General features: G+C 34.8%; 1 protein-coding gene across 1 annotated transcript; it reads right to left on the minus strand.

The window, feature by feature from the left end:
- Positions 1-5463: 5463 nt before the first annotated feature.
- LOC121981151 (golgin candidate 5-like) lies at positions 5464-21510 on the minus strand. Its single transcript, XM_042533527.1, has 20 exons — positions 21280-21510; positions 20914-21162; positions 19264-20213; positions 18866-18937; positions 18177-18251; positions 16510-16624; positions 14670-14731; positions 14531-14578; positions 12658-12942; positions 12477-12536; positions 12291-12374; positions 12105-12170; positions 9041-9139; positions 8728-8946; positions 7270-7357; positions 6926-7152; positions 6295-6354; positions 6090-6203; positions 5807-5881; positions 5464-5728 (listed from the first exon to the last, which is right to left on the minus strand). The coding sequence occupies exons 2-20, from the start codon at positions 21056-21058 to the stop codon at positions 5693-5695; spliced, it is 2880 nt and encodes a 959-aa protein (XP_042389461.1). The 5' UTR covers positions 21059-21162; positions 21280-21510; the 3' UTR covers positions 5464-5692.
- Positions 21511-24755: the final 3245 nt, after the last annotated feature.

Here is a 24755-nt window from a genome sequence, read left to right on the forward strand (position 1 = left end):
ATATTATCGCAATAAATGATGGTTGATTGAGCTTGTGTTTTATGACTTCGTGAGAGTTTAGGATGCTTAATATATTCTACTACTGCATAAGATATGCAATTGTCCTTTTCTTGTTTGAGCACCAAATCATCACCATTGAGCTAAAGACAGAAAACGTACCTATCATTGATCAACCAAACTCAATTGTTATAAACTAACTGACAAGATTGTTTCCACTTTATTTAGCATATTTATTGCCTAATGATTTTCGTCTGATGTATCTTATGATAGAAATGCACCATCGTCATGACCTTTAGTGAAAGAATTAATCCATACTTTGCAGATTCAACAATTGGCACAAAATACTTAAATTTTATTAACTTGCAATTCACCATGTAAACTAAATCAGGGTGTCGGAATCTCTTCCACTTAAGTCTCGGTATTCCTGTCAAGACGCAGTTCAACTCATAGCCCAAATCCTAATGGCAAATTACTGAAATACCCAAATCATGTACCCTAGTTTTAAAATTACCAAATCATGCACCCAATACCCATTTTACCCCTCCGCTCATTCACCGAATCGATTGCTACAATGTAGCAATCGATTCGGACAATTTTTTTAAAAATGATTAAAAAATCTTCTATGATAAAAAATTAGTTGCTCTCAATACGGTGTATCGAATTGATGTTTAAGGGCATGAATATAATCATGAGAACTAGATAAGCATATAGGACCTTGTTCCATGTCATTCCGAGCTCTCTAGGTCCATCAGCCGATTTAGACCAAAATCAACTTATGGACCTAAACAGCTCGGAATGGCATAGAACCAAGTCCTATGTGTTTGTTTAATTCTCTTGATTATAAAAATGCCCTTAAACATCAATTTGACACATTATATTGAAGGCAGTATTTTTTTGAACATGAATCAGATTTTTTTAATCATTAAAAAAAAATTAATCAATTGATACAGTGTAGCGATCAATTAAAGTTATTGTTCATGATCATAGAAACATACCGAATCAATTAAAAAATTCAATTCGTGTTCAAAAATTTGGTGCTCTCAATACGATGTATCGAATTGATATTCGAGGGCATTGATATATTCAGGAGAACTAGACGAGTAGAAAAGACCTTATTTCATGTCCTAAATCGGCAGATGGACCTAAAGAGCTCGGAATGATATAGAATCAAGTCATATGTATTTGTCTAGTTCTCCTGATTATATTCATGTCCTCAAACATCAATTCGATACACTGTATTGAGAGCAGTGATTTTTAATCATAGAAGGTTTTTTAATTGTTTAAAAAAAATTATGTCCAAATTGATTGCTACAGGATAGCAATCGATTTGGCGAATGAGAGAAGGGACAAAATGAGTATTGGGTATGTGATTTGGTAATTTTGAAACTCGGGTACGTGATTTGGATATTTCGGAAACTTTCCTACGCAGTTTGGTAATTTGTCGAAATTCTAATCAGCAACATGTGAGATCTAAACTGACTACACCATCATACAATAGCCCTTTCCAACATCTCACTATGCCTACAATTAGGGCCACTCTGATACAAATTATCACAATCTACTTAGTTGAGAAATGACCATTAGGGTGTCAGACAACTGCAAGCCATAAAACTTAAGCACCATCTAATAATGGTTCAATTATCTAAACTTCTAATACTTCTCTAGTAGCCCACAACTCACCATGTGACACTAACTAAGGTTTCAAATGAGGAGAGGAGTATTTTCTTCTAAAGAAGAGCTTTCTGGTGCTTGAGGAGTGGTTGCTTGTTTTCTCCATCAAATGTTAAGAAAGAAGTTCACAAAGGATTGCAATGACTTTTGTACAAACCTAGGAAAGAAGCTTGTCCAGATTTTTCAACGCAAGTTCGAATTTGCGACATCTATTTATCATTGTTCTCATATTAGATAGACTTAGATTCTCCCGGTGAAGTAGCTTAGGTCGAACTAGGGGTGCCAATGAATCGAATCGAGCCAAATAATATGAAAATATTGATATTTGAGTTCGAGCTTGAAAATATATACGATATCCGAAGCTCTATTCGTAGCTCGAAAATACAAATAGCTTTGGCTCGAGGTCGATTCGAAATAAAATTCGAGCTCGAGTTCTATTCGAATTGCTCTAATCTTGATTCAAGCATATTCGAACTATAATTCAAAATGCCTTAAATTCAAATTCGATTCGAATTATTCGAACATTAATTTAAATATATTTAAGTTAAAATTGTGTAAAAATATTTAAAATTTGATTCGAGTTCGTATTGACGATAGAATTCACACATATTATTAATGATAGCATATATTATATATAAATACCATTACAAATGAAAATAGGAAAATACATAAATTAGGAAAACAATAAGTATTTCCTAATAATAATTATTCTCTAATAACTAGGAAACAAATAAATATTTTCTAATAATAATTATTTCCTAATAACTAGAAAATAAATAACTATTTACTTATAATGATTATTTCCTAACACGCCCTCTCAAGATGATGTCCCAGAAATGATACCAATCTTGTTGTAAATAGAAAACAACCGAGGTCGAGAAAATGACTTTGTAAGTGCATCAGCCAACTGATCCTCGGCGGAAATATGAGTAACTCGTAGTTCAGAGGCGTGGCACCCAAATTATCAATAAAAAGCACAACAGGCGTGGTAACCGGAAGAAGCAAATCTGTCAAAAGTGACTTAATCCATTGGATCTCAGTTGCTGCTGAGGCAATGGCACGATATTCAGCCTCAGTCGAAGAGCACGTAACCGTGCGTTATTTGGAAAATGAATTAGAAGTATTTGTGAGAGATAGCCGACGAGTGATGTCATCAGCGGCAACCATTGTAGAAGGGGGCCGATGGGTATTCTTTTAGAGCAAAATCCACCTGTGCGATCAACAAAACGACGATTTGTTGAACTTTGCCTTTGATGAAAGAAGACAACAACTAGAAGGATGAGGTGTTGTTGTTTGAAGGCTGGAATCTGACTTAGTCATCGGAATAAGAGCAGCAGAGAGAGAAGGTTGCATTTTGGCGGCCGCATATGCTGGAGCAGATGTAGAAAATCTGCTATTGAACAAAACTTGGGAAAAAAAACTTGCTATTTGGCCTATCAGAAGATGGCTAAAACAATACTCATGAAGGAAAGACCGCTATAATGCGGATGCTGCTTAAAAAAAACAATCAAAGGAGAGAAGGAAGAGAAGGATGAAATTTGATGTCTATAAACTTAAGAAAAAAGATAATAATATTGTTCTTGCTATGAGAAAAAACAAGAAGAGAAAGAGAAAAGAGGAGGAATTGAACCTCGCTATTAATGGACTTTTTGAAAGATGAAAACAAAATTATTATACAGTGGAAAAGAGGAAGTCAGAAAAGAGAATTTTTTTTTTTGTTAGGACAAAAAAAACATAAGAAAGGAAAATAGGGGAGAAAGAAGATTCTAAGAAAGCTAAAGAGATCACAGACGCGGGCGGACAGAAAGCTCGAGAAAAGGCGACACCGATGAAGGAGGTGTCACAGGATGGACTTGAACCCGTTAAGGAGAAAGCGAAGGAAGCGTGGAGTCACTAAATTTGTAGGGAAAGGGGCTAGTGATACAAGGACGTCGGCGGAGTGACAACAAGAACTTTGGTGATGTCGTCAGCGGCAGCCATTGTAGAAGACGGCTGGAGTCGGCGGTTGATGTCGTCGGCGGCAGCATTGGAGAAGGAAGCTAAGGTTTTTTGGAGAAAAGAAAGAGAGAAAAAAAAAAAAATTGTTGTTAAGCTTATTTGTGATACCATATTGACGATAGAATTCACATATTATTAATGATAGCATATGGTATATATAAATACCATTACAAGTGAAAATAGGAAAATGCATAAATTAGGAAAACAATAAGTATTTCCTAATAATAATTATTTTCTAATAACGAGGAAACAAATAACTATTTTCTAATAATAATTATTCCCTAATAACTAGGAAATAAATAACTATTTACTTATAATGATTATTTCCTAATAGTTCGGCTTGCGAGCGGCTCGTGAACAATCGAACAAAATAGTATAGGTTTGAATTCGGCTCAAAAAAATATTCGAACATGTTCGAGTTCGGGTCGAATTCGATAATTTCGAATACGAATCGAATATTTTTCAAACCGGCTCAATTCATTTGCACCCTTAGGTCAAACCACCATTAATTTCTCTTTTTCATGTGTGTATTTGCACTTGTCATCTAGCATTGTTGGAGGACCACAACAAACAAAGCTTACACCCTCATAATCAAGGTGATTCCTTATTTTAGGGGGGCAAGTTTCGGGAGGTTTAAGGTGGCAAATTTGAGCATCTATCTTATTTGAATTAATCCTACAGACGGTGATTTGGTAGTGTGAATACCAACAAATAATGTTAGAGAATTAGAGCAGACTCAACCCCCACAATAGGGACTAATAAGGTTAGTTTCTGCAATAAGAAGCAGCATTTCAACACCATTATATGATTGAGGCATACAGGGCAATATTAGGAGAACAGGCTACGCAAAAGCTATGCATGAATGTGTCCCCAAACCCTAGGCATAAGCAATCATATGAATGCGATCTAAATGATGAAAAAAGTGTAAAGTTGATTTAACTTCCATAGCTCTTTCGTCGAGAATAGGATTCTGTTGAAAGCAGTGTAGAGAGAGAATGACATAATCCAAGAGAAGCGGAAGAAGATAGAAACTAAAAGGATTCAGCTTTCATTGAAATGCAAGGGGAAAAGACCTTTTTCATGTTGTAGATGCGGGGCATGCGGTACTTCTCAGCCAGACGAGCCCTCTTAGCGGCCGAGTTCTACTTCTCGGGCACCGCCTCGCAAACGACAGTTCGCACCGCCCCGGCGGCTCCGCACTGCGCTTCTCCACCGCACTTAAGAGACCTCGGGAATCAGTAGTACTCGTCAGTGCCGCTGGAACAAGAACAGATAGGAAGGAGAAGAACGGAATCTCACCTGCGAAGAGAACTCGGCAATGAAGGCGAAGGTGATCGGCGGAGAGGGATGCCAGCACATCTGCGGGTATATTTCTCTTTAATTAATAAACTAATTTTAAAATCAAACTTCCATTTAATTTTCGGATAAACCAATTTTTTATAATGGCAGTAGCAATTTCACTGAGAATAGATATGTCCATTTAAACTTGCATTTTGATAGCATTCATATTCTAATCATTTTCATTTTAAAATGTATATGAGAATTTTACATTAACATGCAATTTGTACACACTCGCATACTAATAATGTTTAAGCAATTCACATAGTTCCAAGTAAACATAATTCTACCTATAATTTTTATATAACATTTTTAAATCAATCATCCATTAAAAAAAATTCATCCTTAAATTTGCCAAAATTAGAAACTTGATCCATGCGTAGGAAATTACTGCTGGCATAATGTAATATCGATTTACGTAAAAAGAGGCATTGATTCGCATTGCTCTTCAGTTCATCAACAACAAAACTCCAAAAAGTATTATTTCACATATACGAAGTGATAAAGATATACGGCAATTCAACTTCACATTCCATTCTGAATTCGTTACATCGTATACCACTACAGCAAATACAAAGAAGGGGCCGACCAAGAGAGTTGATTACAATTCGAAAGGCAGTCAAAATTTTGTATCACCAAACAGATCGATCACGTTCAGCAACGGATGCGTATTTGCAGCGTATCGCTAGTTCACACCAACTGATGAGGTTACTCTCTGAAGCTGTTGTGGTAGGTGCAATTAGAATTACAGAGGAATTGTTTATACTCAGGCAAGAATTGACTACTGAACTAGATTTACCCTGTTCACAAGCAAATCCACTTGTTCTCGGTACATCTCCTTCAGGTCGATGATATCGGCTCGAAGTTCCTCCAACTGCAGAAGGTACAAGATCAAAAACATTTATGCTGAAATCCAATTATCTGAATCGAGATAGATTTTTCTTCCCAAACAAGGAATATAGAACACTCTCACTCTTGCTAAAGTAAATAAAGTAAAAATGTTGTCCACTTTCCATCTTGCTACAATAGGAAAACCTTAAAGTTGTAATTTTGATCAAAGGTGATAGATCGAGGCTTCATACCTCTTCATCACGTTCACCCATAAGTTCCAGTGCCGCTGAATGCCTTCGTCGCAAGGCTTCTAACTCTGCTCTTAACCCAGGTAAAGCTGCAGCTTCTGCTCTCAGCTTTTCACACTGCTTATGACAGCGATCAAGATTGTTATCAGGAATCATGCAATAGAAAAGTTATTGTGTAACTAAAAATAATAGTACTGTGAAAGACAACCTCCTCTGTCATTTTGACTAGTTCTTCAGCGAGAGAATCACGAATAGCTTCCAAAGAAGCCTACAAATATGATCCAAGACAGATTAAATAGGTCCATAAGGGAAGAGAAATACACATAGGAAGTATGTGGGTTTCGTCCAGTCATAGGCAGAAATTGAGAAGTTGTGTCTTAGATATGTTGAACATGAAAAGCAGGAAACAGAAATATGATTAAAAAAACAACAAAAAAGCAGACCCATCTATACAAGGCAAGAGAATACTAAAATCTAGGACGAGTGTTTCAAACATACAATTTTAATGCATTATTCTTTGATGGTTTCAATGTTCCATACATATATCTATGTTTCTAAATGATATTGCAGATAATCATGATGATTTCCTAATGGCACAATCTTACGTCCTAGCACACTGTCTGCCTATAAAAATGTATCTAAGCATCAATAAGTAGCAAATAGCAACAGAACATGAATGTTGTTGCCAAAGAAATTCATATTTTATCTGACAGACATGTAAGTAGTACAGACGGCAACTACATTGAGAATCTTTTAAGTCAAAGTTTTATTAGGCATACAAATTAGCTATTTACCAAAGGAATGCATACTTTTACCAACCAGTGTGAGTATTCTCATACCAAGCGTGAAATGTATGATGCAAGTTCACCATCCTTCTGGCGTAATGATGCTTCATAAGTACTATGTGTCATGCTCTTCAGGAAATATGGAGAAACCATTGCTTCCCCAGAGTGCCTTTTCTCTGAGAAAGGGTTATCTGATGAGTCCAAAGACGCTTGCAAGAAAAAGCTTTCTTCCATACTACTGGAGCTCCCAGCAGTTGAAAGCTTCCTAATCTGTAAGTTTTCTGCACAAGTACCAAAAGAATAAAATAGACTTAAAACAATTATATTGAAATAATAAGCTTTAATTAGGGGAAATACAATTAAAACAATTGAGCAAGAAAAAACTATAGTAGATATACTGGTTGAATTTTGATTTGCAACTGGAATCGATTCATGAGAAATAGTTTTTTCCAGTTCATCTTTGGCAGCTCTTACCCTTTCGAGCTCCTGAAATAAAGTCAAAATCCAAACATCAGGAAAAAAAACTGCACGCTGATCTGTAAAACATATAGGTGAAATGATCACCAGTAAGTCATATACCAGAAAGCTCCTCTGAATTATTTAGTAAGCTCATGCTTCCAGTAAAAGTTTAGGCAATCAGTTTTATAAAATATTATATGATAAGTAGGCTGATTTAAATTAAAAGTCCAACTTGAAGAGAAAAAGACAACGGAAGTATAGTTACTAAGCACAAGCCACTCCACAGTGAATATAAGCATCACAGCTATCAGGTATATGGACATATCCACGCATTGTCATCATCTTTTTGTCCCAACATTTTAGGTTTGATTGGATCTTATCCCCTCATTGATAAGCAAAGTTATATCACTAGCAATATTTAAATTGACTTATCTATAGTCAGTTTAACCAACCAAAACACGAAACTTGTCGAGACACTAGGACACAAACCAAGTCACATCTTCTTTGTGTGTGGTTTGTCCAAAATGAGTCGAGGTGCCTTTTGCCTTCAGAATATGAAGTGAAATCCTAACAACAATAAGATCCTCTTCTTTACCTCAGTATTTCTTATCCTCATTTCTCTTCTTGGTTTACACTGACATGATCTCACGCAGGCCAAGGATTGTTACCCCACATTGAAAATTGAACAAAACATTAAACCTTGCTCCAGTCTACCTTTATGCTTTCCACCTTTGACTCTAAGCCAACCAACTATATGGCCATCTTGGCATTTTTATTTCTGCTAAATTGATTTTCAGGTGTTGTCGGCGTTCACATGTAAGGTCAGTAAAAAGCAATTTCTATAATTTGTTAGAAAATGCAGCAACCAAAAGACATTGCATTTTATCAGTCTCATTTGTATCATTTTTTTTTTAAGTGTTTAAACATCAGTATTAAATTTGATGGTAAAATGAGAGAAAAATAGATGGAGATAGTATGAACATATTTAAATACAAGCACTACATTATAGGATTAGAAGAGTGGAATGAGCAAGAGGGTAGATGAAGACTAAAGAAAATATTAGTGTAATAAATAATTTTATTGATTTGAATATTACTAGTAATATTGTCTTGAACAAGGTTCAATAAAGTCATAAGAATGATGTAGCCAAACCCAAATGCTAAGAAGAAATGTGGCTTGATGGTGACGCTGACGCTTAAAAATCAGTAGTTAAACAACTTAAAGCAATAACAACCATATGAGATTGCACTGGATGCATCAGTGTCACCATCAAGCCATCAGTATTGCAAAGACATGAATCATTTAAATAAATTGTTAATCTTGACTTCCAACTGACTCGATTCATTTCTTTGCAATACTGAAGGAAAAGTATGATAATAGACCACAATAAGAATTACCTTTTCCAAAAGTTCTCTGTGAACCACCTCATCCTGTAACTCCCTTCTGTGTTTATTTCTTATCTCCTTGAGTTCTTCTTCAAATTGCTTGGCACGGCCCTCTTGAGTAGCAGCTTCTTCTATTGCTGCTAGATATTCTTGTCTGCTTTCAGATGCCCTTTGCCTTTCCTTTTCAAGTGACCTACTTAGTTGTGTCTGCTCTGTTCTGATACAGGCAATCTAAACATTTGACCATAATAATTGGCTTATTTATTGGAAAAAAAGAAAGAATAGTAGCTTAAAAAATGATATTAAAATAAAAAATGTTGCAAACCTGAGTCTCAAGAACAGTAATCCGAGATAAGTTTTGAGATAGGCGTTCATTTAGGGTTCGTTCCTTTTCTTCTGCAGCTGCAGCTTTGGCTTCTGCCTCCTGTCAATTATAACCAGAAATTATAATAAGCTTTGCTGCTGGGTCGGGGATGCAGCATGAAAATTCACACCAAAAATACTAGAATAACTCATCTCATTGAAGAGAAAAGGATTTAACACGATCAGTTCTTCGTTAAAAAAATATGACCAACTTATCCAAAAAATCAAAAATACTTTTAGGTGTTTGGAAACAACTAAAATTTTCGATATTAAAGGACTTATACATGATCAGTGCTTCATAAAAATATGGCCTACTAATCCCAAAAAAATTAAAAACTTTTAAATGTCTGGAAACAACTAAAGTTTTTAATAAAGGTTTTAAAGAATTTATAAACACTGCATGTGTTATTCTCCTCAATAAAGCAAAACTTAACTCAAAGCAAGTTGTTAGCACTTTCTTCGGTCGTTTTTTCTGTTGTTTGCCTCGTGAAGTTTCTTGAATATGATTTATTTGTTATCCATTCTTAGATGCCCTTCCAATGAATGAGGAACCAGCATAATTTCTTTCAGATTTTAATTTTTGTAGTTCAGCATTTGCTTTGTTCTCCTAACAATGTCTCAGAAAATACTATGCTTGATCTAGCAGTGTTTGTGGCTACCCTGGGAAAAGTCAACATGAAAGACAGATTTGCATATCTCCTGGTAATTTAGCATATTCACTAATTTAAAAATTGAATTAACAGTTAAATAAGTGTTAGTAAATTAAATAAATATGATAAGGTTCAATTTTTCTGATAATAAGACTGAACGTAAATGCTTTCGTCAGACTTCCTAAGGGATTTCTAGGGCTAATGAATATGTAGATATTCTTTATATTGTTGCCTTTGAGTCTATAGGATGTATCAACGTATTTTTTTTTTATAATAATCATTACAAAGAAACCATATAATATTCAAAGGAGTTTTAAACTAAAAAATTACAATAAATGAACATAGATCATAGATGTTTTAATAACTATTCTAAACAATTATTTCAATTTTATTCCTATATTTATCTTTTGTTGTTGATTCTTTCGAGTCCTTGAGGTAGTGTTATAACTTGGGCAAAAGGGCTCCCTGATGAAAGTTGATTACTAGTATACTGGTTTTCAATAAAGCTGAATATTCAATTAAGTATCCTGCAGTTTCATAAGAGACCAAGTTAACAAGGGCTTATTTAAAGTGCGGTCGAGGGGCTCATTTAAGGTCAAATCATCAATTAAGGAATGCATTAAGAAAGAATCTTCCATAAAAAACAGGGGTATTTGTTATAATATATCTAATAATGATTGTTATTATTTTTAGGAAGGTGACCTGATGTTTTTTAGACATCAGATAACATGATAAAAAGTGAGAGTTTCTACAATCTATGGAACTATATGGATACAAAGGGTAATCATTCTTTAAAGTTATTTGGGTGATTGGTTCTAGTTCTCATAAATTTAGATTTGCCTTGCATTTTGATTTTAGCATCACAACTAGTATCTGTCTCTCATCTCTCGACATGTCAACCTCAAGTTATTAATAAGCAACGATGCCTGTAAAACAAAAGTATAACACACTAGGCTATGATACAAAAATGATAATTGTATTATTTCTTTTTTGAATGGTCAAGGATAACTAAACTACATAGGATAACTTATAAGATTTATTTATTTTTAATGATAGATGATGGTCAAATAGTTTGTAGTCAATTCCTTTAATGGGATGTTGTGACAGCCTGTAAGTGGTGGTCTATAATGGAGGTGTGGTCCTTGCTGTTGGAGGAGGTTGAGGCAATGCATTTAGTCAACCTGCAATGTCCAAAGCTCAGTCACAGAATGGTAAGATGGTAACACGATAGACATTGAAACGACTCATGCAGATCCACAAAGTGGGAAGGCTGGAGGTGGCCACAGTTGTGCATTTGTGGTATGGTGGTCAACTGATTGGCAGAGTTGAACGTGTCATACAGGAAAATCTGATAGCAAGGTGGAGGTTCAACCAGTAGGATTGAGATGCAGATGATACAGGGAAGGACCAGAAGTGCTTTTATATCATGAGTGGTGAAAGATGATCACCAATAGACTATGTCACAGGGATTTTACCAAGAAGGGAGGTTAGCCTCAAGCGTGGTGGTGAGCAATAGTGAGCATTGAGACAGCATCCCACAATGCAGGTTGGAGGGATCAGTGAGGTTGGTTGGCAGAATACAAGCTTTGGCCTCCCACAGAGTGCTCGATGTCCACACATTGAGAAGAATCAGATCGAGCTTGAGATAAATAGAAGGGGCTGTTGCTCAGGCTCAAATCAAAAAAAGGAAGTCTAAAGCTGTTCATGAGAGAAACATATGCCATCAATTGAGGAAAACTTAGTGGAAGGGATTGGAACGATTTTGTAACAAATCAAGAATTCAAATCTTATCCCAATTGATACAAAACAATTTCGCACCACAATTTCTTGAACTCAACTCAGCAAGGAGACCAAGGAAGAAAAAATGTATCAACTAAATAAGATCTAATAGATAAGATCTGTAACCCTTTTATAGACTCGAAGCATGACTTGTTCTTCGAAAAAAGGACCTAATCATCCTAAAATTTTCTAACAAAACAACTAAAATTTTTAAACGCGGTTTTCTACATTAGTTGGTCTACCAGGAAAATAATTTGTCACACCTTCAACAAAAAACTTTCTCATCAAGATAAAAAGACATCCATCTAAAAAGCACTATCTATGTGTTTGACTACCATAATTGGTTTTGATGTCTATAACGAGAAGCAAGAGCTAGTAAGATATCCAACAAGTACCACCTACGGGTTTTCCATATGTCTGCAAAGTTCTTAAAAACTTATATTTTAAACCAAAGATGTATTGTTCTAATATCCTCCTGTTCTGTAGTACAATCTCATTGGAGGAAATCCTTCCAAAGCATGTATTCAGAATCCCTAAAATAATTTTAAAAAAAATTCATAGTTCAAGTTGGAGGCATTAGAAATGTTTAATGATAACCTGCAAGCGAGAGTTTAGTGCATTTTCCACGCCAGCCCAGGCTTCAGCTCTTCTTGCAGCGGTCTCCTGTTAAAGTTGAAGTTAATGAAAATTAGAAAACTTCAGCTACAAAGAGTCACAGTTTGTAGTGAAAAAAACATGAACAAAACAAACAAGTGAGCAAGAAAAATCCAAAATGAAATTAACCTGCATAGCTTCAATCTGTCTTAGAAGTGGTCGAGTTGACTCAGGAACTTGAGTGATCATTTCAGTGTAGCGGAGTTCACTGTCCTGGAGATAACCCAAGATAAAAGCAATAATTATCAGAAACAGAACCACAACTAGTAAGAATTACCAATCCATCCATGGAGAATTTAGCATTGCCTAACATACATGGTAGCGTCTTTGAAGATCATCCATATCCCTTCTCAGCATTTCTTCTCTAAATGCTGCCTGTAATAATCATATTTAAGCAAAAAGATTAAAGGAAAAAAAGAAATAAAATGCAAAGAAATCAAAAGGTCAGTGCATAAAAATATCAGAACTTCACTAGCTGCTGAATGTTAACAATAACCTGCTGCTCAGTTCTAGTCAGACTCTGCCTCAACTCCTCAAGCGTCTGAATCAACATAGCTTCACGTTCACTTGCTTCCTTCAGTCGACTTTCAAGTTCGACCTTGGCCTCATTGTTAGCTCGTGCCTCTGCTAAGGCTTCAGCTTCTTTGGCTGCATTAAGTGCATTGGTGTAAAATTCCTTCTGAGCAGCAAGTTCTGCTTGATTTCTTTCTATGGTTTCCTGCAGCAGCTTCTCAGTAGCTGCCTTATCCCTCTTCATACTTTCTACTTTTGTCTCCTCAACCTAGAGAAGGCATTAGTCAGGAATGATAATATAGGTTGGATAGACCATCTGCTTTTACATACACCTTTCTGGTAATGAAATATGTATCAGCATTCAGCTACTTGACAGAAGGCTTACAGAAAAATAATTAGACAATTTAATTTCAGAAACTTGTCCTAAACAACTAAATGAACTTTTGTTAATCAGATAATCAATTTTACAGGAATGAGGGTTAACTAAGATTCTGAAAGCAAGGTTCCCATTTCAACATGATGTGGTGACTTTAAACGGAAAAAACCATCATCCTCTTAACTTAGCAGCCATAAGTAATGGACTGGAAGGAAAATAGGAATGAGATTAAATAAGTATTGTCACTCTCATCTAAGTTAACTAATTAAGATGGCATCCTCAAATACACCACCAGAATCATGACAAGACAACAAGTTTTTAGACCATTAATTGGAATCCAACTTGTAAGCAATAAATGATTTGATGATAGGAGAGTGCTATGAATCAGTCTTTCATGATCAGTAAATTTCATAGCAACAATCTCAAAGTTAGATATTTGTGTTTCCCATTGCCTAATGAATTTCAGAGTTTCACTAGGCCATGGGCTATATATCGATATATAGAATTCAATGACAGATAAGATCAATGCGGTACTTGGAAGTCGTGGCTTGTTTTGTATCAATCAATATAAGAGCCTATAATCCATACTACTTCTAGTAAACTGGTAAATAATTTCTCAGTATTGATTTCAATATCACTATAAGATTATGAAGTGCCATAATTCAAAGTAAATAAAAGAAAAAAAATGTGCAAGTGATTTATTTATGCAAGAAATACACAAGAATATTGTTTCACATTAATAAATGTTCTATGAGATACAATCAGTGTTCTGATGTGTTATTCTCAGTATAGATCAATGTATATAATATTAGTTGTGCACATCACATAATCCTTGTGCCTGTAAGAACAAGTGTCAAGAAACAACCATTGAAGAAAAAAAAATAGTGATCAATTGATGATGTAAAGACTAAAAGGTTGCATGATTTCCAAGACATGAAGTCAAATTTAGCATCTTCAATTGTCGCAAGCATCATTGCAGAATTCTAAACAAAATTTAACATCCCATGAAGCCACAAGAATTTCATGAAATTATGACAATATGATTTACTAATCTCCAGGTCTTCATGTGATCCTCACATGCTCATCACTACTTGTAAGTTACCAACATTTCACACAAACAACGATAACAACTTATTAAAGGACCTCTACGTTTCTCCAGGCCAAAAAACAAATGAGAACCAACTTAAATGTGATTTGTCATTACCACAATTCACCCAAATGAGGGAATTGACTCATTAATTTAATAGGCCTAACCAGCAGCCCAAAAAAATTAAATACAGAGTAGTTAGCTAATCTAAACCTATAAATCACTTCTATTAGTCCCACAACTCTTTGTGCAGTTTCAGTAGAATTAAACTAGGGTGTCTCATTTATTGAAGTGTGAAAGCTTAAAATTCCAATAAAAAGAAGGAAAATTATTAACATGGGAGGAGCATATTTTGCTTTGAATTATGTTAACCGGTAAGTTATACTAAATTACCTGGAGCTTCGAGTTCAGTCTTTGTTTTTCTTCTTCAAATTCCCGAATCTGGTATCAAAAGAGCATCTCCAAGTAGCTAAGATATCTTATGACAAATAGTAATGTTTAGAAGAATAAAAAAATTAAAAAAAGTCCTTGCCTGCGCCCTTAGTTTCCTCATGGTTGCTTCTTGAGCAGCTTGCTTTTTTGACAGCTCTTCACCTGCCACAAAAGGTAAAACAACGCAATGAAGTGATTAATGAATATTTGCAGGTGCACGGATATTTGTTAAACAAAAGAATTGAGGAGTAACATTTAATGCAATCCCAGACGACATCATCAAAACCTCTAGATAAACCATGGGTTTGTTTCCACTACAGGTGCTGGAAAAATCAGCTAGCTTAGTTAGAAAACTGATTACTGAGATGAATATCTAAGAAAATATCTAACAGCAAGGGATGTAGTTGAGTTTGGCATTCTCCATTTGGTATTTCAGGGGTTTTGCAAAGAACTAAATTGCCAGATCCACTCAGGATAAAGGGAAATCAAAGAGTATATTAAATAATGTTAGGAAGGGATATTAAATTAAAATTCTGTGTAATTTTTTATTTTGAAGATTTTTGTTTTCTTATAATTAAGTGAACTAAAAAAAATAAAAAAATGGTATTTGAATTTAGGAGAGTAGATGGAAAATTATATATATAATAGAAAACGATTTAATTGATTTTGATATTAATAGTTAATATAAGCTAACTCAACCAAGAAATAAGATCCATATAGTGAACTTAAGTCGTTTGAACAAACTAGTGGGCGTAAGTAGTTTGAACAAACATGGCTTTGATGATAAAGAAAATTACAAAGATGACAACTATGCATGTTGGGTTGTTTGAATATAAAATAAGGAAGAAACAACTTTTTATACTTTAGACTGATTTTAGACTGATCACTTTCATGAACTCATTCTAACAAGAGGTAATGAAGATAATCCTTTGGCTGTTCAATTTGTTCCAATGTACCGTGTGCTTAAATACTTTTGCACTACCAATTCAACAGCCACATGAGCATATATTTTATCACTGGATTAATGTAATGTAACTTCTCAGCTGTTATGTCTCAAAATCACATAACATAGTGCTAATAATTTTCACATACTGAATATAATCTTCGAAATCAAGTTATTCAGAAGAAAACATGGGAGAATGACGAGGTCTGGTTGATTTAATCAATACATAGATGTTACAACTTTGTTAGTGAAAGTAACCAAGTGAGTTTATTATACAGAAACAAGTGAATCTCCACTACTGGTCATAACTCAATCTGTAAAAGATTACTGAACCTATTAGCAATTCTTTAGTCAGTGATATTTGATAGCTTGTTTTAAACTCATCTTTAGATACTATTAGCTCAAGTTACAATGCTTAGCTTGCTACTCTCTCGAGGAATCCCATTTTGTTTTTATGAAAAAAATCAAGCTTGCTCATGAGCTCGTTAATATGCACATTCAAATCCAGGGTCTGTAAGTGATTAGAGTTTTAATGGGTGACAAACTTGCCTGTCTTCATGATAGTTAATAGCTTGATTTATAATTTATGGCTAATTTATAGGCCAGAACTAAGCTCATTTACAGGCTTGATGCGATTTATATAGAATGGTGTATTATTAAATTTGTAATTGTTAGTTTTATTACATATAACAACATCTCATTCTCGGTTATAGCACTAGATTCAGTCCAACTCAAACTTGAACCGACCTTGAATACAAAGAGGCTAAACTGAAGCTAAGCTAGTTTAGCTACAAACAAGTGCAGAGCCCAATGTAAGTTAACAAGTCGAGCAAGAGCTTAAATTTTAATTGCAACAAACTCATGCTTGGTAAGGATTCTTTCAGGTGAGCTTGAGCAAGGTGAAGCAAGATTTACTCAACTCATTTGGAGTCCTAACTGCAAAGCTGCCAAATTGCACTAGTCCACTGAAAAGAAAGAAAAATTATTCATGACATACCTTCAGCCATAACTTGACTGATTATCTCATCTTTCTCCTTCAAAAGAGCAGCAGCGTCATTCTTTTTGTTTTGTTCTCTCCTTAATGTATCCCTTTCTCTGGTGAGAGAATAAACCTGCAGGAAAAAAAAGTGGCATTGTTTTAGACAAGTTATGATGCCCTGAAGATTTATTTTCTTTTGGGTGACAGAGACAACATGTTCATTCATTAATATGTTAATACATGAGACAAGATGTAGAGCCTAGAGATTTTCTTAGTCTCCTTCCACTCGTTACATCTTCCACTATAATAGGTTCAACTCTTCTAGATATAGTATATTGATTGCCTTTTAACATGTATACTCCATCTCAACCTATTTTATCTCATTTTATTCTCTATTGGATCTACACTTAATTGCTCTCGCATATAAATGTATTCCATTTTATCCTTTCTAGTAACTTCTCACATCTATTACTGCTACATTAATCTTTTAACAGAACTTCTAGTACAAAATGTTTTATACCATGGATTCTCCACCAATGAAAACAATCAAGTTTACAGAATGCAACTAAACAAGTTACAACAGTTGGTATTTACTGAAAAGTAAAAGTTTGAAGATACAGAACAAACACTTAGGAAACTGATATCCTGGGATGCAGCTACAAAAATTTCTTCCAAGGAAAGGTCATTTTCAATGAAGATAAATATAATACAAAAACTTCAAGATGTTGTGCATGTAATACCTAACATTGAAAAACACTTCCTAATTGTAAGAATGTCAAAAATATATGTTTTGGGGGGTGAAATAGCATCAAACAATTAGAAACTAAAATAACAAACCATTGTTATCTTCCAGAAAGTCATATCATCAAGGTTAAGATAGTTAAGGAAAATGCGGAATCACTTTGTATGACCAGATCACAAGCAGCATTACTCTGTTTTTCATATTGAATGCAAATCAAGTGCCATTTTGCAAGTCAAGTTCATATGCCATCTTTAGTACATGGAGTCTTCATATATCTCTCCATACCCATATGGGACACTAACACTACAAGTGGACTCTCCGTGCCCCTATTGATCAAATATAAAAATCATTAGAAACAACAATTTTCATGCACGTGTTGTGTACTCCTAACCAAGTTGGAGTAACATAGTATACCATAAACAGAAACTGTGATCATCTACAACAGTTAATCTACTAATCTGTTTTCAAACGTGTTGGTCATGCTATCTAGTCTGATCAGAATCCTTCATCAATTGTTCCCATTTCCAACTATGTATCCTCTTTCTTTCTGCCACAATCATTGTTGATTACTGTCTTCCTCAGTAGTCTCTTATATTTGAACAGTTATACATGCCATATTGCAGCAATGACAGCCATACCTAGGTCCCTAATCATATCCAGACTTAAACATCAGGCAATGAGAGAGGACAATCTTAAGCCATAATTATTTCAAAAAGTCATTCTTCCAACATGAATAATAAAAATGGTTTGTGGTTGTAAATTGTAATCAATCAACACACAAGGACTTAGGTGATAGGATAGAAGGTAAATTCCAAATGCCTCGATCCGAATGTCAAACCGATAGAGGCAGCATATTCAAGTGATGGAACAAATTGTTGATATGCCTAAATAACTCAATGGAATCATATATTATGGCAAGAAATAATGTAATAGTTATTTGCACCTTTCTTTCAAGAGCTGACACCTTTTGATGATATTCATCTCGCAATGTGTCTAATTCTTCTTCTTTCGATTTACTCTGTAAAATAACAGTAACTTAGAAGCAAATAACAAGGAATTGTTAACCAAATTTTCAAGCAACAAAGTTCAATTGCTCAGCCATGAGAAAGAAATACAACAAACAAGAGAACAGCAATGCAAAATGGCACAGGTAACAAACTGTATGTGAAGAAATTAACAGCATTCTCCATGTCAATTGGTCTCAAAGTTGAAAAGATGAGAACTCATGGATTAAACATTCAATGTTGACAAGTATGGATTTCTCTTACAGTGAAAGAATACAACCTCATTATCATGCGACTCATTTAAAAGCACTGAAATACCAACTTCGATGCATTTAATTACAATTCTCAATGCAGGGAAAAAAGGAAACCTCTTCATGAACTTTCCTAGAGTTACTTGTAATCATTAACTCTACGAATAAGAAGAGTATACAGCATAGACTCGAGAGATGAACAAAACAAAGGCACAACATCTATATATTGCAAAAAAGATACATGTGCAAATGACATTGGTTTTAATATTAATTTTAAGATATTGCAATCTCTAATAAACCACATCAACTACAAAGATATCTTTGTGAAATCTGTAATATTTAATAGTAAAATCAATATATAATAGTTTCATAGCTACCTTTAGATCCTCAATGACAGATTTCAACTGTTCATTCTCGTTCATCAGTTTAGCAATTTCATCAGCTTTAGCCTGCAAAATCACGCAGATAAAATGCTGAGAAACTGAACGGGAGAAAAAAAAACTATAATCGTACTACAATATCAGAGGAAGATTGTTACATTAAAAGAAACATCAGAAATCCAGAAATTCACGATGCTATTATTTCAGAAAGGCACAGATCATACACAATTATGCTCCAATTACAAACTACAAGCACTTAGTTTTTCTATTGGAAAGTAACAAGGGTGACAAACTTTGCTGTCGGTGCAAAGAACTACTTGAACATGTACTAATAGTGTTGCATAAGTTGCCATTTCCACAATCCTATGTTACCGAATTGCTTAAAATTGAATTACCTGGGCTTGCCTAGCAGCTCCTTTTAATGCAGATTCCATCATTCTCATTTCTTGTTTTACCTTCTCTATTTCCCCTGGTTGATCCACTGAACCCAATGCATTATCGGAAGAAGTAAATGAAAGCTTGGCATTCTCATCTTCATCATCTCTTTCCCTGGAGTTCACTTTTAAAGACTTGGGAGGTTCATTTGTATCATGAGATACCAAGTCAGATGACATAGCATGATCCTGCTCACTATGGATTGCATCTGAAACATTGTTATATGATGGTTCATTGACATTATCACACTTTTCTATACTAACAGGAAGAGCAACTGAGGCTTCTTTATCAAGGTTATCTGGGACAATTACTTTAGAATGTTCAGAAGACCATTTATCTAGAGGCTGCTCAGCTTGACTCTCCTGTATGACATTAGTTCCCTGTGAATCATATATATGATCTGTCTCTTCAGGTTCTTTGAGTACATTGCTGACAATTAATTCTACACTATCAGCAATTTGTTGTGCAGGATGTTCTGGTTTTAAGTTATCACTAGCTTGGATGTCACCATCTGTTGTCTGTTGGAAAATGGATGATGGATCAACTTCTTCCTTGCTTCCAGCCAATGAAGACCCCATTTCAGCTGGTAAACAGTTTGATTCAACAGTTTTATTCACAACAAGGATTTGAGGTTCTTCAATCATGCTGTTGGCATTAGTACAAAGGATGTCAGTATCTATGGTTACAGAATCTTCATTTTCCTTTTCAGAAGAAATAGTTGATTTACTCATGGGTTCAGAGGATGTAAAACTTGAGGTCATCTCATGCTTTTCAGCTGTTAAAGAGTGTTGTAAAGATTCAACTTGTACTGTTTGTCCAGAAGTACTTTCCTCTTCTTTTTTCCCCATAAAGGACATCATAGGTTCTAAAAGGCCTTTTCTACCTGATGTTGATGTCCATTTTCCAGAACCTGATGGCCAAAACATATGATTAAAACCTCATAAGACACATATATGTCATGGTTCAATAGATAAATATTTATATTCTTCTTCCTATTACATGGATGAACTTATGTATTTTATAGCTGCAGTTTCTTCCCCGAACAGTTGGGAAAGATAACCTGTGATTCTGTAATCTACATTTTTATCCATTGGTCATGAGTTATTCCCCTAAGTTTTGTATATCCCAAACAATATCTATATGTCAGAGGTTCTTCATTAATTGAGAAACAGGCAAACAGCATGTACACCAAATCACCCAAACAACTCTACAGTCTACGGAATTTCAAAAAAGAAAATCAATTTCTATATGGAAGCAAGAAGAGAATCAGGCATAAGAATATTTTTTAAACTGATTCAAATTAAGCACGGCCAGAAAGTATCCATCACTCTGTTTTAGTTCTTTATCCAGGTTGTTGTTTATCTCTACATTCAAATATCATTCAGATCCTACCAGAATGCTGAGAAGTATTAGTACTTCATCTCCTATGAGTTGTGCATAAATGCAAGTCTACAAATAATTCTGAAGAATGACAATTAAGAAAAATAACTTCAGCAGAAAGATTATCTTTACTTACACTGATATCCTCAGCCAATTACGAAATAATCATATTCAGAAGCTTAAAAAAATGAAAAACGAAATATGGTAATGAAAAACACAAAATCTATTACCATCGTCGTCGGGATCATGTTTTTCCTCCAATCCGAGAGCACTATCGAAATTCTTCTCGATGTTCTTGACGCTTTCACTCAGTTTCGACACGGCCCCAGCCAAATCCGAGAAGCCCCCCAATGACACATTCCCGAACCACGCCATTTTCCGTTATCCAGCTCCAAGTCCCTTTCCTATCGTGATCCCAGATTCAAAGCTTGCATTTACGGATCCACTCAACAACAGAAGTCGCCTCGAAGATCCAGACCCTGACCCTCCGTACACGAATCAACGGAATAAAGATGTGAAATCCAATTGAGCCGAGAAAGTAAGATCATCCAGAAGAAATACGAAGGGGGGCGATCAAGGGCGGAAGGAAAGCAAACCTCAGCTTGGAGCCGAGCTCGGGATCCAGCAGAACGAAGGCCGATCAGGCCAGCGGAAATACAAATTGGCCTTTACTGAGCTTAAGATCAGAGATTCGCCGATCTGCCCACGGCCACAGACGGCGTATTGGGCATACGAATATTCTTGTCTGCAAAGGCCGAACGCTGCAATTCACTGGGAACCTGGAAAATGAGGTTCTTTTTCGTATTGCTACCTACGAAGAATAAATTAGTGCGTGACGGATCGATTGGAAAAATCCCAATCGAATTAAATTTAACCAAAATTAGACAATTTCCCAAGGGCAGTTTGGTTTTACTCAAAAGTAGATCCAAGTTTTACAATTCTCAAAAGTCAAAAGGCACATCTGATTCCAGTTTTATCCTTCTGCAGCTACTTTACTCCGATTTACTCTATTTTATTTCCTTCTTCCGTGTAACATATTTTCTCGCTTCTCTTTCCTATCAAATTAATTATTTAAATTTTAATCAGCACTCTAAATTTATTTATTTTTATTTTTATTTTTATTTTTAAAACCGCAAGCACACCAGCTCAGATGGTCATCTTTTACTTTGTGGAGGAAGGGATACTACTAGTAGGGTAGGGTGGTGAGTAAAACATTTTGAATTTTAATTGGCTTACTATATTACCTACAGAATTATGTTTTATTCTATATTATAATTTGTTTGATGATATGTATTGGCATTAAAATAATAATTAGTTGATGTATCTCTAAAGAACATAAATTTAAATTTTGGTGTGGTCCTTTTTCTACTAAGTAACATTGTGGTACTGGTTTCTAAAGATCAATATCACTATAGTGATGATCTTCAAAAATCAACACTAATATCTATTCTAGTTGGCACGTATTCATAATTTTACATACATATCTTAGGGCCAGTGTTAGACACTATATATATACCTTCTATACACTAACATCTTCTATTTCATTACAAGTTTTCAGAAATCAAAGTTCCCTAGGTTTATCAATAGATTTCAATCAAAACATATTAATAAATTTAGAGAGCTCGAATCGAACTCATTCCAACTCATATAGGTTTCTACAATGCTCAGGAGTTCAGTCCAAATGTGTCCTCCGTTATCATTGTAAAGGATTCCCAACATTACTCAAAAGGTTTAAAAAGGTTTAGACTTTGTGTCAATTAGCACAAGCCTATAACTTCGCTAGGAGACTTAGGAATATGATTTTTTACCATATATTCCTTCTACATACTCCACACTTCCATTGTTAGAATGTATACTAAAAGTCTAGCCTTTTGTATAAACATTTATCACATTGGTCAAATATCTACATTTATGCTAAGTATAGTTGTTCAATTAATTTATATTGTAGATAACATAGTGTGTGGTGTCACACACAGAAGATCGTGTTATAAGTTCCTTATAAATTATAAACAGTTGCTCACAACCAAGATGGAATAGGACAAACCATAGGAGTGGTTGTAGTGTAATTAGATATTAGTTTATCTTGACTAATAAATTACACTAGTATACTATGAGTGTATATTGAGCAGGACCATTTGAGGTAGTTTCTTTTTATACTGACTATATAAAAGAATAATACCTCTGTTATTATGGAAGTGTGTACTCTTAATCATGATATAATAATAAACACATATACTTAATATTTATTTCTTTAATTTATCAAAGGGTGTGATTTAGCTCGTTAAATCAATAGGCCCGATAAGTTGGAAATGATATTATTTATATGGTGTGTTGTTGATTATAGAATGAAACTGTGTCCTAGTAATCTAGGTTGATGATGTCCCCTTGAGGAGCTCAAAAGAATTGTCATGTAAACCCTGCAGGTGGACTTAGTTCGGCATGACAATGAAGATGAGTGGTACTACTCTTGGAGCTAGATATTAATTAAGTGAGTTGTCAGTAACTCATTTAATTAGTGGATATTCTATATCTTAAACACAAGGAGACTAACACACTCATGATAAGAAGGAGCCCGTATAGTAATATGGGATTGGTGCGGTAGTTCAATAATAACTCTTTAGTGGAATGAGATATTATTGATGAACTCGAGTTGGGTGTTCAGGGCGAACACGGGAAGCTCAAGTTTATCGGGAGACCAAAACCAATTCCTCCTCTCGGTCCCTGTTGTAGCCTCTTATTTATAAAGTGTTATACCCACCTATACCCACCTTCTTACCCACCTTAAGGTGGCCAGCCAAGCCTAGCTTGGAGCCCAATCCAAGGCCGGCCAAACCAAGGTGAAATGGTTTAAAGCGGTGGTCGACCCTAGCTTGAACCCAAGCTTGGTGTGGCCGGCCACATTAAAATAAAAAGATTTTATTTTTTAAAATCTTTTCTTATGTGGAAGCCATGGTTTTAAAAGAGAGTTTAAAATTTAAATATTTCCTTTTATAGTTTTCTACAAAAGATTAAGAGAAAGGTTTGATACCTTTCCTTATTTGTAGTTAAAAGGAATATTTTAATTTTTTTTATAAAACTTTCCTTTTTTTGTAACCATCCTCATGATTTTAAAAATAGAGTTTTAAAATTAAATATTTCCTTTTATAGTTTTCTACAAAAGATTAAGAGAAAGGTTTGATACCTTTCCTTATTTGTAGTTAAAGGGAAGATTTTAATTTTTGAAAAAACTTTCCTTTTTTGTAACCATCCTCATGATTTTAAAAAGAGAGTTTTAAAATTAAATATTTCCTTTTATAGTTTCTACAAAAGATTAAGAGAAAAGATTTGATATCTTTTCTTATTTGTAGATTGAAAGGAAGATTTTAATTTTGAGAAAACTTTCCTTTTTGAAATTATCCACATGTTTTAATTGAGAAATTTTAATTTATAAAAGTTTCCTTTTATAACCAACCATGAAGAGAATTTTTAAAAGAGAAATTTTTATTTTAAAATTTTCGGAAACAAATTAGGAAGTTTTTATTTTGTGATTAAAATTTTTCTTATTTGAAGGGAATAAGGTGGTCACCCATTAGAGGTTTGGTAAGGAAATTTTAATTAAATTTTCCTTCTTAAACATTGGCAAGGAATATAAGGAAATTTTATTTATAAAACTTTCTTTATTTGCCAAGACCAAGGAATATAAAAGAGAGGGTAGAGGTGTCTCACCTCACAACACATAATCTAGTATTCCTCTCTTCAATTCCTTGGTGGTGTGGCCGGTACTCTCATCCTTCATCTTCTCCTATTCTTCTTCCTTGGTGGCCGGCGGCATCTCATCTCAAGGAGCTTAGTGGTGGCCGGATCTTGTTAGAGGAAGAAGGAGAGATAGGAGGCTTTGTTTATTAGCATCCCTTGGAGCTTGGTTGGTGGCCAAAGTTTTTCATCTCTAGGAGTTTGCTGATTGGTCCAGACTTGCAAGGAGAAGAAGGAAGCTTGGGTGGATTCTCGTCTCGGTAGATCGTCGCCCACACGACGTCCGAGATAAGAAGAGGAATATGATAGAAGATCGTGAGGTCTATAAGCTACAAAAGGT

This window comes from Zingiber officinale, chromosome 5A (genome assembly GCF_018446385.1).
Source record: "Zingiber officinale cultivar Zhangliang chromosome 5A, Zo_v1.1, whole genome shotgun sequence".
NCBI lineage: Eukaryota > Viridiplantae > Streptophyta > Magnoliopsida > Zingiberales > Zingiberaceae > Zingiber > Zingiber officinale.

Excerpts from the sequence above, each read along its gene's own strand:
- LOC121981151 (XM_042533527.1), bottom strand. The coding sequence starts at position 21,058 with ATGGCGTGGTTCGGGAATGTGTCATTGGGGGGCTTCTCGGATTTGGCT. Across the intron at positions 20,214-20,913 it reads ACATGATCCCGACGACGATG|GTTCTGGAAAATGGACATCA; the intron begins GTAATAGATTTT and ends TTTGGCCATCAG. Across the intron at positions 5,882-6,089 it reads TGGGTGAACGTGATGAAGAG|TTGGAGGAACTTCGAGCCGA; the intron begins GTATGAAGCCTC and ends TACCTTCTGCAG.